At 48.3% G+C, this 16,563-nt stretch overlaps 1 protein-coding gene across 1 annotated transcript in view; it reads left to right on the top strand.

The window, feature by feature from the left end:
* Positions 1–16,563, top strand: part of LOC136621646 (dimethylaniline monooxygenase [N-oxide-forming] 2-like) — a 49,095-nt gene that overhangs the window by 12,747 nt on the left and 19,785 nt on the right. The window contains exons 3-5 of the mRNA XM_066597288.1: positions 5,024–5,212; positions 13,599–13,761; positions 16,221–16,363. Coding sequence (XP_066453385.1) covers positions 5,024–5,212; positions 13,599–13,761; positions 16,221–16,363 — 495 coding nt within the window. The remainder of the gene's footprint in view (positions 1–5,023; positions 5,213–13,598; positions 13,762–16,220; positions 16,364–16,563) is intronic.

Here is a 16,563-nt window from a genome sequence, read left to right as displayed (position 1 = left end):
AAGAGACAGCTTGGCCCACTGCTGAGGGTACCCATGCTGCTTGCCTGTCATCCTTTCAGCGTGTATGGCCGGAGGAGGAGGAGGAGGAGGATCCTGAAAGTGATCTTCCTAGTGAGGACAGCCATGTGTTGCGTACAGGTACCCTGGCACACATGGCTGACTTCATGTTAGGATGCCTTTCTCGAGACCCTCGCGTTACACGCATTCTGGCCACTACGGATTACTGGGTGTACACACTGCTCGACCCACGGTATAAGGAGAACCTTTCCACTCTCATACCCAAAGAGGAAAGGGGTTCGAGAGTGATGCTATACCACAGGACCCTGGCGGACAAACTGATGGTAACATTCCCATCCGACAGCGCTAGTGGCAGAAGGTGCAGTTCCGAGGGCCAGGTAGCAGGGGAGGTGCAGAGATCAGGCAGCATGTACAGCGCAGGCAGGGGAACATTCTCCAAGGCCTTTGCCAGCTTTATGGCTCCCCAGCAAGACTGTGTCACCGCTCCCCAGTCAAGGCTGAGATGGCAGGAGCACTGTAAAAGGATGGTGAGGGAGTATGTAGCCGATCGCACGACCGTCCTCGGTGACGCCTCTGCCCCCTGCAACTACTGGGTGTCGAAGCTGGACACATGGCCTGAACTCGCGCTGTATGCCCTGGAGGTGCCTGCTTGTCCTGCGGCTAGCGTCTTGTCAGAGAGGGTGTTTAGTGCGGCTGGGGGAATCATCACGGATAAGCGTACCCACCTGTCAACCGACAGTGCCTACAGGCTTACACTCATCAAGATGAACAAAGCCTGGATTTCCCCAGACTTCTCTTCTCCACCAGCGGACAGCAGCGATACCTAAGCAATACGTAGGCTGCACCCGCGGATGGAAGCATCGTTCTCTATCACCATCAAAAACGGGGACCTTTTTGCTTCATCAATCTGTGTATTCTATTCATCCTCCTCCTCCTGCTCCTCCTCCTGAAACCTCACGTAATCACGCCGAACGGGCAATTTTTCTTAGGCCCACAAGGCTCAGTCATATAATTTTTGTAAACAATTTTTCTACGTTTCAATGCTCATTAAAGCGTTGAAACTTGCATCTGAACCAATTTTTATTTTACCTGGGCTGCCTCCAGGCCTAGTTACCAATTAAGCCACATTAACCAAAGCGATTAATGGGCTTCACCTGCCCTCTTGGTTGGGCATGGGCAATTTTTCTGATGTAATCCAATTAATTTTTTGCCCACCTGCATTAAAGCTGACATTACATCAGCTGTGATGGGCAATGCAATGGGATATATTTATGTACCGCTGGTGGCTTCCTGGCACCCACGCATGCTGTGGGTCCACAGGGAGTTGTAACTGCATGTGTCCACTTCTAAAGAACCCCAGTCTGACTGGGGCATGCAGTGTGGGCCGAAGCCCACCTGCATTTAATCGGACGTTACCTCAGCTGTGATGGGCACTGCAATGGGATACATTTATGTACAGCCGGTGGGTTCCAGGGAGCCACCCATGCTGTGGGTGCACACGGAATTCCCATTGCGGAGTTGTACCTGCCTGTGACTATTTATAAAAAAACGCGGTCTGACTGGGGCATGCAGACACCTTGACAGAATGAATAGTGTGTGGCACATAGGTTCCCCATTGCTATGCCCACGTGTGCAGCTCCCGATGTCGGTGGCACAGGATTAGATTTCTCATTGCTTCTGTACAGCATTGTGGGCTATCGCCCCGCCCCTTTTAAAGATGGTCGCTGCCTAGCCGTGCCAACCCTCTGCAGTGTGTGCCTGCGGTTCCTCCTCATGGCAGACGCACTTATAAATAGACATGAGGGTGGTGTGGCATGAGTGCAGCTGAAGGCTACGCAGGGACACTTTGGTGTGCGCTGTGGACACTGGGTCGTGCGGGGGGGTTGGGCAGCATGTAACCCAGGAGAAGTGGCAGCGGTGTGTCATGCAGGCAGTGATTGTGCTTTGTTGGAGGTAGTGTGGTGCTTAGCTAAGGTATGCATTGCTAATGAGGGCTTTTCAGAAGTAAAAGTTGTTGGTGGGGGGGCGGGCACTCTTGCCGCTATTGTGGCTTAATAGTGGGACCTGGGAACTTGAGATGCAGCCCAACATGTAGCCCCTCGCCTGCCCTATCCGTTGCTGTGTCATTCCCATCACTTTCTTGAATTGCCCAGATTTTCACAAATGAAAACCTTAACGAGCATCGGCGATATACAAAAATGCTCGGGTCGCCCATTGACTTCAATGGGGTTCGTTACTCGAAACGAACCCTCGAGCATCGCGATAATTTCGTCCCGAGTAACGAGCACCCGAGCATTTTGGTGCTCGCTCGTCTCTAGCACCCATCGTGCGCTTTTCGGGCACGGTTAGCTGATCGTTAAATTCAGTCCAACCTAAAAATCGTCCTTCACTCTTATCAGCAGTTCTCCACGGAAAGTGTTGATATCATTGTTTCCCCTTGGAGAACAAAGGATCTGAATGCAGATAATAGCCCTCGGGCTATTAACTGCATTCAGGGAAGGCTTCATTTGCACACTTAATTGGTACTTAAGTAGTTGAGTAACTACTTAATAGTTTATGCAAAATGATCGCCCAAAGCTGTCACTCAAACTGTCATTTGAGCGACCTTTGAGCGATCATCTGCTTGTGTAAATGGGCCTTTAGTGGTCAAGAATAACACAGTCCAACCGATTTGTTAGCCACATTCCTTTGAAGGAAATATTCCCCTAACTTGTCTCAGTCCAAAGTAATCAGGCCCTTGTGAGCCATACACTCCGCGTTGTAATCGACCCATTACATGGCGCACACTACCTAGTCAGAGACCGGTCTCTTACGTGTCTTATTTTATGAGTAGCTCAAGCGAGTCCTACTCACAAGCTTCATAGTGTGTGTATGTGTGTGTGTGTAGCGGTGGTGGTGGGGTCTCAACCTGGTTATTATTCTCTTAGATAGTCCCTAGGAGTTCCAGTCTGCAACAAACATGTCCTGAAGCTGGGCGGTTTGGCAGCTCATTGGATCAGAAGGTTCTCAGCTCCACCAGTCCTCAGCAACAACTCACTCAGCACAGCCAAACTGTATCCCCTGAACTCTTCACCAGCAGCAACTCCTAGTTCACTGCTAAGCCTTTTGATATAATTACTCAAAACCTCTTTCTAGACGTTTCCGCAACATTCTTCTTGAGCATACTCAGTAAAAGTCCCTAGGATATAGTGATTCCACTGATTTTTATTGACCAAAGTCACAGACTGTATTGACTCTAGTGGCCAACTTTAATATTGCAGTCTGTCCATTGACTTTAATCGGACTGGCTTTACACTAGTCATAGCAGGGGCAGCGTGCTACGTATGAATAATGAAAAAAAACTGTTCATTATAGTGTGAATGAGAAAACATCTATGCCATGTACCAAAGCATTTGCAACATTAGCCTCTGCGTTACAAGTGAAAGAAATTGCTAAATTTATAAAAATCCTCAAAGCTCTACAAACATCCTCTACACCATCCAGTTGTTCATTTGATCAGTATGCTTGCCCACTGAGCTGATTTCTGCAGGAAGCAAACAGCTCCTTTCTCACTACAGTGGCCAGGCTTGGTATTACATGCAAAGGTCCTATTCTCTTCAATGAATGGGAACTTTGTCTGTAATACAGGGAGAAATCAGCTCAGTACATAAACCCACTTGCTTGATGAACAGCTGATTGGTGGTGGGGGTCTCGAGCACCTGACCTCTGCCGATCTCATATTAATGGCCTATCCTGTAAATAAGCCATTAATAGTTTATAACTAGACAATTTCTTTAGTCAAAGTCAAACAACAAGTGTCCTTTACCTAGTACCTCTGTTATAGGCATTAGTGGATGTCATAGAAATCCTATGCTCATCTTATCCTATCATCTTGATATGCTGTTATACCTAAGGTGGGGGGACCCCTCTAAACTGACCATAGATGTGCAGATCTTCATTCAACATGATCGTTCTATAAGTACAATTATATTTCACAGGAAGCATAAGATATATCTAGTCAATTGCTCTGTTAACACCATCATGGGCATTGTTAATAACTGCTGACCAAGAACATTTGTACGTCACAGAAGGGGAAATATAAAAACGTAAAGACAATCACAGAAAATGGCCATATACTTACTGACTAAGGAGGGCAGATGACTGCATCCCCTCAACATGCAGGTATCAAACTACCAAATGAGGGAGCTAATTCCACCTGTGAGGGACACCGATGAGACAGTCACTCACACTGCCTCTTAATATAGAGGGGGGTAGCTGCTTGGTGTATACTCCCACACAGAGTGGATACAAAGTGGCAGACCATTCTGATACATTTAGTCCACCATGCAGACCAGCAACCTATTAATGATGCCATAATAGTTTGGCGGGTTGCCCTGCACCTCAAAAAGTGAACCACATTGGTACTGCCACCCTGGGCTCCCCCTGGCATTTTAAAGCCACACTGCATGTGAATGATAGATAATAAATGCAAGGTATTAGTTGGATTTTGGCCAAGATACATCAGCTCACTAACTGCGTCAAGGTTCTTTCCTTATAGTGAGTGCCTACACTACTATAAATATGTCACAGAAGGGGAAATATAAAAACAATCACAGAAAATGGCCATATACCTACTGACTAAGGAGGGCAGATGACTGCATCCCCTCAACATGCAGGTAGCAAATTACCAAATGAGGGAGCCAATTACACCTGCGAGGGACACCGATGAGACAGCCACTCACACAGCCTCTTAATATAGAGGGGGTAGCTGCTTGGTGTATACTCCCACACAGAGTAGATACAAAGTGCCAGACCTTCTGATACATGTAGTTCACCAAGAACATTTGGATTAACTATAATTTTTTTTACTATTAATATAAAGATTTACAGAACCAATCACACTGCAGCTATAGCCTTTGGTCTCTAACCTATTTGTATGACTATTTTATATATAAAATTAACTTTTACTATGATGTATAGTACAAGCTCACTAAAATCTGGTTATTGTCTATCTAATCACTAACAGGAAATGGTGGAGGATAAAAGAGCAAGTTTATATAGCTGCGTGGTTACCAACAGCTCCAAAGAGATGACTTGTTTTACAGACTTCCCAATGCCAGACGATTTCCCGGCATATTTGCACCATTCAAAGGTCATGGAGTACCTAAGACTTTATGCTGAACACTTCAGACTCCTAAAGTATATCCAGTTCAAGGTGAGGCCTTTCTCGTTCTTCCTATAGATGGAAATAATCTTCGACGCTTGACTAAAAATACTAATTACAATATGAAGCGATAAGAAACAAATGGGAAGTTGCAATTTCAGTTTTGCCTATATTAGTCACCAGATTATCCAGATGGCTGCTCAGAGTAAAACTAGAATTTTGCTAAGGATTATGTCCTATTTCATCCACCCTTTATATCAATTGAACAGGGGTCCATTTTTCATATAGCAGGACACTGTAGACAGAGTAGACTTAATAGCCCTGTCTAGAGGTGTAGCGAGGCTTTTCTTTATCTTGTGCAAAAATACAGTTTACTCCCCCAAGACTTTATCTTAAACCAACAAGTACAGGGACTTCTTGGTGCCCATTATCCACATGCCTTCACAGCTATGCCAAGCCTTATTGTATTAGAACTAGAGATGAGCGAACGTACTCGTCCGAGCTTGATGCTCGGGCGAATATTAGGGTGTTCGGGATGCTCGTTACTCGTAACGAGTACCACGCGATGTTCGGGTTACTTTCACTTTCCTCTCTGAGACGTTAGCGCGCTTTTCTGGCCAATTGAAAGACAGGGAAGGCATTACAACTTCCCCCTGCGTCGTTCAAGCCCTATACCACCCCCCTGCTGTGAGTGGCTGAGGAGATCAGGTGTCACCCGAGTATAAAAATCGGCCCCTCCCGCGGCTCGCCTCAGATGCGTTGTGACAGAGATCAGGGACAGTGGTATCGTGTTGGAGCTGCTGTAGGGAGAGTGTTAGGAGTTAGTGTAGGCTTCAAGAACCCCAACGGTCCTTCTTAGGGCCACATCTAACAGTGTGCAGTACTGTGGAGGCTGCCTTTTGCAGTGGTGCACATTTTTTTTTTTTGCTATATCGGCCGTGCAGAGCATTGCACCCTGCAGTAATACTACAGGGACAGAAGTGGTGGTTAGGCAGGGAGAGTGTTAGGAGTTAGTGTAGGCTTCAAGAACCCCAACGGTCCTTCTTAGGGCCACATCTAACCGTGTGCAGTAGTGTGGAGGCTGCTGTTAGCAGTGTTGCACATTTTTTTTCCAAATCGGCCGTGCAGAGCATTGCGCCCTGCAGTAATACTCCAGGGACAGAATTGTGTAGGCAGGGCCAGAAGACATATTTTATTGATTTAATATAGTCAGTGGGCCTTTCCTTTAAAAAAAAGGGAAAAATTCTATTTGGCCTGCCTCTGACAGTCCTCAGCGTTCTGGGTACGTGTGTGCTGGGTGGAGAACTTAAAAAAAATCATACGCAGCCAGCTAAGTTTAACAGCAGGCTTGCGCCAATTTATTTCCTGGCTGGGAAATCACCGCTCTGCTGCAGTTCATAACAGTGCAAGACTGCAGTTCTGTGACACACTGCAGGGCCACAACACATTTATTATTGATTGAATATAGTCAGTGGGCCTTTCCTTTAAAAAAAAGGGAAAAAATTCTATTTGGCCTGCAGGCTTGCGCCAATTTATTTCCTGGCTGGGAAATCACCGCTCTGCTGCAGTTCATAACAGTGCAAGACTGCAGTTCTGTGACACACTGCAGGGCCACAACACATTTATTATTGATTGAATATAGTCAGTGGGCCTTTCCTTTAAAAAAAAAGGGAAAAAATTCTATTTGGCCTGCAGGCTAGCGCCAATTTATTTCCTGGCTGGGAAATCACCGCTCTGCTGCAGTTCATAACAGTGCAAGACTGCAGTTCTGTGACACACTGCAGGGCCACAACACATTTATTATTGATTGAATATAGTCAGTGGGCCTTTCCTTTAAAAAAAAAGGGAAAAAATTCTATTTGGCCTGCAGGCTAGCGCCAATTTATTTCCTGGCTGGGAAATCACCGCTCTGCTGCAGTTCATAACAGTGCAAGACTGCAGTTCTGTGACACACTGCAGGGCCACAACACATTTATTATTGATTGAATATAGGCAGTGGGCCTTTCCTTTAAAAAAAAAGGGCAAAAATTCTATTTGGCCTGCAGGCTTGCGCCAATTTATTCCCTGGCTGGGAAATCACCACTCTGCTGCAGTTCATAACAGTGCAAGACTGCAGTTCTGTGACACACTGCAGGGCCACAACACATTTATTATTGATTGAATATAGGCAGTGGGCCTTTCCTTTAAAAAAAAGGGAAAAAATTCTATTTGGCCTGCAGGCTTGCGCCAATTTATTTCCAGGCTGGAAAAACAAATCACTGGTAATACACCATGCTGAGGGGTAGGGGTAGGCCTATAGGACGTGGACGCGGGTGAGGACGCGGAGGCCCAAGTCAGGGTGTGGGCACAGGCCGAGCCAGTGCGGTGGCCAGGGGTAGAGGCAGGGCCAGACCGAATAATCCACCAACTGGTTCCCAAAGCGCCCCCTCGCGCCATGCCACCCTGTAGAGGTCAAGGTGCTCTACGGTGTGGCAGTTTTTCACAGAGACGCCTGACGACCGACGAACAGTGGTGTGCAACCTTTGTCGCGCCAAGATCAGCTGGGGAGGCACCACCAACAGCATGCGCAGGCATATGATGGCCAAGCACCCCACAAGGTGGGACGATGCCCGTTCACTGCCTCCGGTTTGCACCACTGCCTCTCCCCCTGTGCCCCAACCTGCCACTGAGATCCAACCCCCCTCTGAGGACACAGGCAGTACCGTCTCCGGGCCTGCACCCACACCCTCACCTCCGCTGTCCTCGGCCCCATCCAGCAATGTCTCTCAGCGTAGCGTCCAGACGTCACTAGCGCCACAGTTTGAGCGCAAGTACGACGCCACGCACCCGCACGCTCAAGCGTTAAACGTGCACATTGCAAAATTGATCAGCCTAGAGATGCTGCCGTATAGGCTTGTGGAAACGGAGGCTTTCAAAAGCATGATGGCGGCGGTGGCCCCGCGCTACTCGGTTCCCAGTCGCCACTACTTTTCCCGATGTGCCGTCCCAGGCCTGCACGACCACGTCTCCCGCAACATTGTACGCGCCCTCACCAACGCGGTTACTGCCAAGGTCCACTTAACAACAGATACGTGGACAAGCACAGGCGGGCAGGGCCACTATATCTCCCTGACGGCACATTGGGTGAATTTAGTGGAGGCTGGGACAGAGTCAGAGCCTGGGACCGCTCACGTCCTACCCACCCCCCGAATTGCGTGCCCCAGCTCGGTGGTGGTATCTGCGGGGGTGTATGCTTCCTCCACTAAACCACCCTCCTCCTCCTCCTACGCAACCTCTGTCTCGCAATCAAGATGTGTCAGCAGCCGCACGTCGCCAGCAGTCGGTGTCACGCGGCGTGGCAGCACAGCGGTGGCTAAGCGTCAGCAGGCCGTGCTGAAACTACTCAACTTATGAGATAAGAGGCACACGGCCCACGAACTGCTGCAGGGTCTGACAGAGCAGACCGACCGCTGGCTTGCGCCGCTGAGCCTCCAACCGGGCATGGTCGTGTGTGACAACGGCCGTAACCTGGTGGCGGCTCTGCAGCTCGGCAGCCTCACGCACGTGCCATGCCTGGCCCATGTCTTTAATTTGGTGGTTCAGCGCTTTCTGAAAAGCTACCCCCACTTGTCATACCTGCTCGGAAAGGTGCGCCAGCTCTGCGCACATTTCCGCAAATCCCACACGCACGCTGCCACCCTGCGGACCCTGCAACATCGGTTTAATCTGCCAGTGCACCGACTGCTGTGCGACGTGCCCACACAGTGGAACTCTACGCTCCACATGTTGGCCAGACTCTATGAGCAGCGTAGAGCTATAGTGGAATACCAACTCCAACTTGCGCGGCGCAGTGGGAGTCAGCCTCCTCAATTATTTACAGAAGAGTGGGCCTGGTTGGCAGCCATCTGCCAGGTCCTTGGAAAATTTGAGGAGTCTACCCAGATGGTGAGCGGGGATGCTGCAATCATTAGCGTCACCATTCCTCTGCTATGCCTCTTGAGAAGTTCCCTGCAAAGCATAAAGGCAGACGCTTTGGAATCAGAAACGGAGGCGGGGGAAGATAGTATGTCGCTGGATAGTCAGAGCAACCTCATGTCTATATCTCAGCGCGTTGAGGAGGAGGGGGAGGAGCATGAGGAGGAGGGGGAAGAGACAGTTTGGCCCACTGCTGAGGGGACAGATGCTGCTTGCCTGTCATCCTTTCAGCGTGTATGGCCAGAGGAGGAGGAGGAGGAGGAGGGGGAGGAGCATGAGGAGGAGGGGGAAGAGACAGCTTGGCCCACTGCTGGGGGGACCAATGCAGCTTACCTGTCATCCTTTCAGCGTGTATGGCCAGAGGAGGAGGAGGAGGAGGAGGAGGAGGAGGAGGAGGAGGAGGAAGAGGATCCTGAAAGTGATCTTCCGAGTGAGGACAGCCATGTGTTGCGTACAGGTACCCTGGCACACATGGCTGACTTCATGTTAGGATGCCTTTCTCGTGACCCTCGCGTTACACGCATTCTGGCCACTACGGATTACTGGGTGTACACACTGCTCGATCCACGGTATAAGGAGAGCCTTTGCACTCTCATTCCCGAAGAGGAAAGGGGTTTGAGAATGATGCTATACCATAGGGCGCTGGTGGACAAACTGATGGTAAACTTCCCATCCGACAGCGCTAGTGGCCGAAGGCGCATTTCCGCGGCCCAGGTAGCAGGGGAGGCGCAGAGATCAGGCAGCATGTACAGCGCAGGCAGGGGAACACTCTCTAAGGCCTTTGACAGCTTTATGGCTCCCCAGCAAGACTGTGTCACCGGTCCCCAGTCAAGGCTGAGTTGGCGGGAGCACTGTAAAAGGATGGTGAGGGAGTACGTAGCCGATTTCAGCACCGTCCTCGGTGACGCCTCTGCCCCCTACAACTACTGGGTGTTGAAGCTGGACACGTGGCCTGAACTCGCGCTGTATGCCCTGGAGGTGCTTGCTTGTCCTGCGGCTAGCGTCTTGTCAGAGAGTGTGTTTAGTGTGGCTGGGGGAATCATCACGGATAAGCGTACCCACCTGTCAACCGACAGTGCCGACAGGCTTACACTCATCAAGATGAACAAAGCCTGGATTTCACCAGACTTCTCTTCTCCACCAGCGGACAGCAGCGATACCTAAGCAATACGTAGGCTGCACCCGCGGATGGAAGCATCGTTCTCTCTCACCATCCAAAACGGGGACATTTCTACTTCATCAATCTGTGTATAATATTCCTCCTCCTCCTCCTGCTCCTCCTCCTGAAACCTCACGTAATCACGCCGAACGGGCAATTTTTCTTAGGGCCACAAGGCTCACTCATATAATTTTTCTAAACAATTTTTATACGTTTCAATGCTCTTAAAAGCGTTGAAACTTTAACTTGAACCAATTTTTCGTTCAACTGGGCTGCCTCCAGGCCTAGTTACCACTTAAGCCACATTAACCAAAGCGATTAATGGGTTTCACCTGCCATCTTGGTTGGGCATGGCCAATTTTTTCTGAGGTACATTGGTACTGTTGGTACACCAATTTTTTGGGGCCCTCACCTACAGTGTAATCATAGTAATTTCTATGTTCTTCGCCTGCACTCATGGTACAGAAAGGTGTGTGGGGTTGGCCTACACTTTAGCTACATAAATGTAACTGGGGCCTTGTCTATACTGCAGCTACTGAAATGTGAAAGAGACTGTTATCTCCCTAAACTGCTGCAATGGGAATGTTACTGGGGCCTGTCTTGAGTGCTACTATTACTGAAATGGAACTAAGACTGCGCTCCCCCTATACTGCTGCTAGAAATATGTTAGTGGGGCCTGTCCCTAATGCTACCGCTGAAATGTTAATAATTCTGGGCTCTGCCTATACTGCTGCTAATGGTATGTCACTGGGGTGTGGAAACAGAGGCTTCACAAAGACATGATGGCGGCGAGGCCATTTCCCACCAACGCTGTTACTGTTAAGGTGCATATAACCACGGACACGTGTAGAGGACACATAGTGCCTCCAAAACATCCCCCTCCTCCTTCAACAATGAAAACATTCTTGGCAAATACCTTTGCATTGGTCCGTCTGGTGGCAGTCCAAGAATTTCAACTTTAACGACACAACAAGAGAGCACCACCACCATCCCCCCGCCACGGCCCACTTAATCCTGGCCACATTCCGAAAACCAACTACATAAAACCGCGCTACCAGGTCCGCAGTCACCACCACATTACCACCAACGAGGTTACTGTTAAGGTACATATTACCAGTCTGACTGGGGCATGCAGTGTGGGCCGAAGCCCACCTGCATTAAAGGGGTTGTCCCGCGGCAGCAAGTGAGTCTATACACTTCTGTATGGCCATATTAATGCACTTTGTAATGTACATTGTGCATTAATTATGAGCCATGCAGAAGTTATCAAAAGTTTTATACTTACCTGCTCCGTTGCTGGCGTCCTCGTCTCCATGGTGCCGACTAATTTTCGGCCTCTAATGGCCAAATTAGCCGCGCTTGCGCAGTCCGGGTCTTCTGCTGTCTTCAATGGGGCCGCTCGTGCAGAATGCCGACTCCGTGTAGCTCCGCCCCGTCACGTGCCGATTCCAGCCAATCAGGAGGCTGGAATCGGCAATGGACCGCACAGAAGAGCTGCGGTCCACGGAGGGAGCAGACCCCGGCGGCCATCTTCAGCAGGTGAGTATGAAGACGCCGGACCGCCGGGATTCAGGTAAGCACTCTCCGGTTTGTTTTTTTAACCCCTGCATCGGGGTTGTCTCGCGCCGAACGGGGGGGGGGGGGGGGGGGGGGGAGTTAAAAAAAAAACAAAAAACCGTTTCGGCGCGGGACAACCCCTTTAACCACGACATTACCTCAGCTGTGATGGGCAATACAATGGGACATTTTTATGTACTACCGGTGGGTTCCAGGGAGCCACCCATGCTGTAGGTGCACACGGAGTTTAACCTACATCTGTCCACTTGTAAAGAACCCCAGTCAGACTGGGGCATGCAGTGTGGGCCGAAGCCCACCTGTATTAAGCACGACATTACCTCAGCTGTGATGGGCAATGCAATGGGATATTTTTATGTACCGCCGGTGGCTTCCTGGCACCCACCCATGCTGTGGGTCCACAGGGAGTTGTTACTACATCTGTCCACTTGTAAAGAACCCCAGTCTGACTGGGGCATGCGGTGTGGGCCGAAGCCCACCTGCATTAACCACGACATTACCTCAGCTGTGATGGGCACTGCAATGGGATACATTTATGTACAGCGGGTGGGTTCCAGGGAGCCACCCATGCTGTGGGTGCACACGGAATTCCCATTGCGGAGTTGTACCTGCCTGTGACTATTTATAAAAAACCGCGGTCTGACTGGGGCATGCAGACACCTTGACAGAATGAATAGTGTGTGGCACATAGGTTCCCCATTGCTATGCCCACGTGTGCAGCTCCAGATGGAGGTGGCACAGGATTGGATTTCTCATTGCTTCTGTACAGCATTGTGGACTATTGCCCCGCCCCTTTTATGGGGGGGGGGGGGGTCGCTGCCTAGCCATGCCAACCCTCTGCAGTGTGTGCCTGCTTTTCCTGTGGCAGACACACTTATAAATAGACATGAGGGTGGCGTGGCATGAGGGCAGCTGAAGGCTGGGCAGGGACAATTTGGTGTACGCTGTGGACACTGTCGTGCGGGAAGGGGGGGGGGGGTGGTTGGGCAGCATGTAACCCAGGAGAAGTGGCAGCGGAGTGTCATGCAGGCAGTGATTGTGCTTTGTTGGAGGTAGTGTGGTGCTTAGCTAAGGTATGCCATGCTAATGAGGGCTTTTCAGAAGTAAAAGTTGTTGGGAGGGGGGGGGGGGGCCCACTCTTGCCGGTATTGTGGCTTAATAGTGGGACCTGGGAACTTGAGATGCAGCCCAACATGTAGCCCCTCGCCTACCCTATCCGTTGCTGTGTCGTTCCCATCACTTTCTTGAATTGCCCAGATTTTCACAAATGAAAACCTTAGCGAGCATCGGCGAAATACAAAAATGCTCGGGTCGCCCATTGACTTCAATGGGGTTCGTTACTCGAAACGAACCCTCGAGTATCGCGATAATTTCGTCCCGAGTAACGAGCACCCGAGCATTTTGGTGCTCGCTCATCTCTAATTAGAACTGATACCTTCTGTGACAGATGAGTAAAGTATTGGAAAGCATTAGCTGTAATATAAAAGGTACTTGGACTTACCATCGTCTGCTACTGTGCGTGCAGATTATGCAGCACCTATCTAACGGGACCTGACCCAGAAAATCCAAATGTAGACTAGTGCAGCTCGTACTTTGGGTTGTAGTAACGCATATATTACATTGGATCTGATTCTGCGCCAATCACCAGAATTCTATTTGTTAACACTAAGGTACTACATAATTAAACAGTTTATGGCAATTCTTGCAGATGTGAGTAATAGTAACAACACTACTATTTTTTTTTTAAAGACCGAAGTGTGCCGTGTGACAAAGAGTCCAGATTTCTCCAAGACAGGTCGATGGGAAGTTCTAACAGAGAAGAATGGTGAAAAGAAGAAGCAGTGTTTTGATGCTGTTTTAGTCTGCAACGGCCATCACGTAGATCCATATTTGCCTTTAGAGTCTTTCCCAGGTAAATAACTAGTACACCTTAATGAGACTGATAACCCACTATGGGTATGTTCACATGTAATAGATTTGTTGCAGAAATTTTCTGCTGTAAATTTGGAGAAAGCCACAGCAAATCCACATCAAAACCTGCAGATTCTGGTTCAAATTCTTAGCAGGTTTCCCTGCAAAAAACAGCTAAGCACCTACAATTAAAAGAAAAACCTACATGCTCATGTTCCCTGGTGGTCCAGTGGCAAACTTTCTGTTTCTCTGCTGTTCTCTATACACCAGTCCTCCAGCTGGTCAAGACAAGGGATAGGCAAGGAAGGCAACTGCCCTAGGGCGTCACCCTAATTCAGTGAGTTGGGGGGTGCAAATTACTTGAAACTAAAACATTTTAAATGGATGAAGCATTGCACCCTGGACACTGCAATTATGTTATCACCAGGCTGATCAATGTTCTGCCTGCACCCAGCCCCAGCACTGTACTTACCATGAATATGCTGGGACTGAATGCAGGCAGAACACTCACTGAGAAGATTAAGGAGATGGCCAAGGATGGAATGCAGATGAGACCAAGACCTGCTTTGAAACCTACAGTATTTTTGCAGTCTTGCAAAAACACTATCCCATTAGTATTTTTATCCCCTTCATGCCCTGTGCAGTAATAGTGCGCTGCAGCTCACATACACTGTGTGCCACCATACTATTATGGCACTTAGGAGTTGTGTCTGCACCATCACTTGCAGGTGCCAACTAAATTATACAGCTGCAACCTTCCCCAAATGGCTGAAAATGTAGAAAACTCAGATTCACACTGTTTAACCACCTCGATTACGTGGCCAGTGCTGTCAAAATATTTAACTGAGGGAGGTAGCTCCATCTGCCATCCATGATGTAATCATGGAGAGCCAATAGGTCGCAACTGGAGTCCTTTTGTCTTAAACTGGAGAACATTGGCTTTGCTATTGGGTTACAGAATAAAAGTTTAAAAAATAAATTTTCTCCTCATTTTAATTTTTTTTAAACAAAAAAATTAGTTAAAAAAACATAACTAATAACATGAAACAACACTTCATCATTGGAAGTCGGGGGTGCAGAAATCGGTGGGAGACTAGGAAAGAATTGTTGGGGGGAGGGGAATATAGTGTTTGGTTTTTCTTTTTTTAATTATAAGTTTTGAGTGGATTTTTTAACTTGTGGATTTTGCTGCATAAACACAGAAAATCTGTAGCAAAATCCACAACTATTGGGTTTTGCTGCGGATTTTGACTTCCCACTTGCACTCAATAAAGCAAATTTCCATGCTGAAAAGTTCCAGTGAGTTAAGATTTGGCATCTCCTCTGCTCTGTTGCTAGTATATTCGACTGCATTTCCATCAGAAATTCTGGTTGGAAATTCCACATCATTTCTGTCCCATGTCGAGGTTTCCCAATGTTGACATGACTGAATAAGGACACATAATAGATATCTCTAAGCATTTATTTTCAGAGCTGTATTGTCTCTGTGAAGGAAACAATCAGTCGGTGGTGCTGTCTGCACCCCCATTTAATGGTTTCCATCTATGATAATCCTAGTATGTAGGTGATTGTTACTATTAGTAAATTGCTCTTATCCAATGCTGTCAATTACTATAAATTCCATTCCATTAATCAGCAACTGCGACAGTGTCCCCCGTGGTGGCCGCAGTAGTGACGGTGTCCCCCGTGGTGGCCACAGTAGTAACAGTGATCCCTATAGTAGTACTAGGGATACTGCACAGCCAGAGGCCAATAGCAACCCTCCTACTGGACTCTGGTCAGCAACAACTGCTGAGTCTGTGACTACTGGCCTCTCACCTTGGTGCAGACATCAACGGTCACAGACTCTGCACTGCATCGCCAGATTAGAGCTACAGGTGAGTAGAATTCCTTTAAAAGGGGTTATTCAGACAGTGCCCGCCGGGTTGGAGCAGAAGCCACTGCTCCGACCCTTCTGTAGTAGCCAGTGCTCACAATTGCAAACACAGTTCTCACTGAAATCAAAGGGAGCAATGCTTGTAATTGCAGGTTGGGGTCCCATTAATTTCAATGAGAGCTGAACTTGCAATACCAAGTGCTGGCCAGTACCCACGGGCTTAGAGCAGCATCTTCCACTCCGGACTCAGCACATCAGGGCGGGCCCTGCCTGGATAACCCCTTTAAAGTCTAGTGCACTGCCAGTGGGACCCACTGGGCTGCCCAACTGGCAACACATTTTTTGGAGTAGTGCAGTATATTGGTTAACCCTTCACCTCAGTTAATCCCCACAATGCCAAATTGTTGGAATTTTACTATATTGAGCAATGCAGATCAAGTAAATCATACTTACAAATTGAAAAAAGAAAGGAGCGGCACAAGAAAACAACACGTTCTGTTCCAAAAATATCATTCTTCTACAAGAGGTAACATAAGATGTGTTTTATTCTATGGATTGACTTGACTTTCCTATATTGTTTTCAGGTATTCATGATTTTAAAGGCCATTACATCCACAGCCGTTTTTATAAGAAATGTGAAGATTATCGTGGGAAGACCGTATTGGTTGTAGGAATTGGAAATTCAGCAGGGGATATTGCTGTGGAAATTAGTGCAATGGCTAAGCAGGTAAAGTCTCTTTCCATAGCTGGATATTGTTTTGTAGACCCAAGAAACAATAAAACCGTGATCGTGGCGTCTGACCCGACTACAAACGGGAAGACCGTCAGACATTTTTGTTCAGAAAAATACAATTGGAGGGAGTGCTGGTGACATATGAACAATACAAGTAGTCAGCACTACGTCAATATAGAAGGTGACTATACTAG

Source organism: Eleutherodactylus coqui, chromosome 3 (genome assembly GCF_035609145.1).
Source record: "Eleutherodactylus coqui strain aEleCoq1 chromosome 3, aEleCoq1.hap1, whole genome shotgun sequence".
Lineage (NCBI taxonomy): Eukaryota > Metazoa > Chordata > Amphibia > Anura > Eleutherodactylidae > Eleutherodactylus > Eleutherodactylus coqui.
The sequence above is the reverse complement of the archived record's forward strand: the minus strand, read 5'-3'. Positions and strand labels throughout refer to the sequence as shown.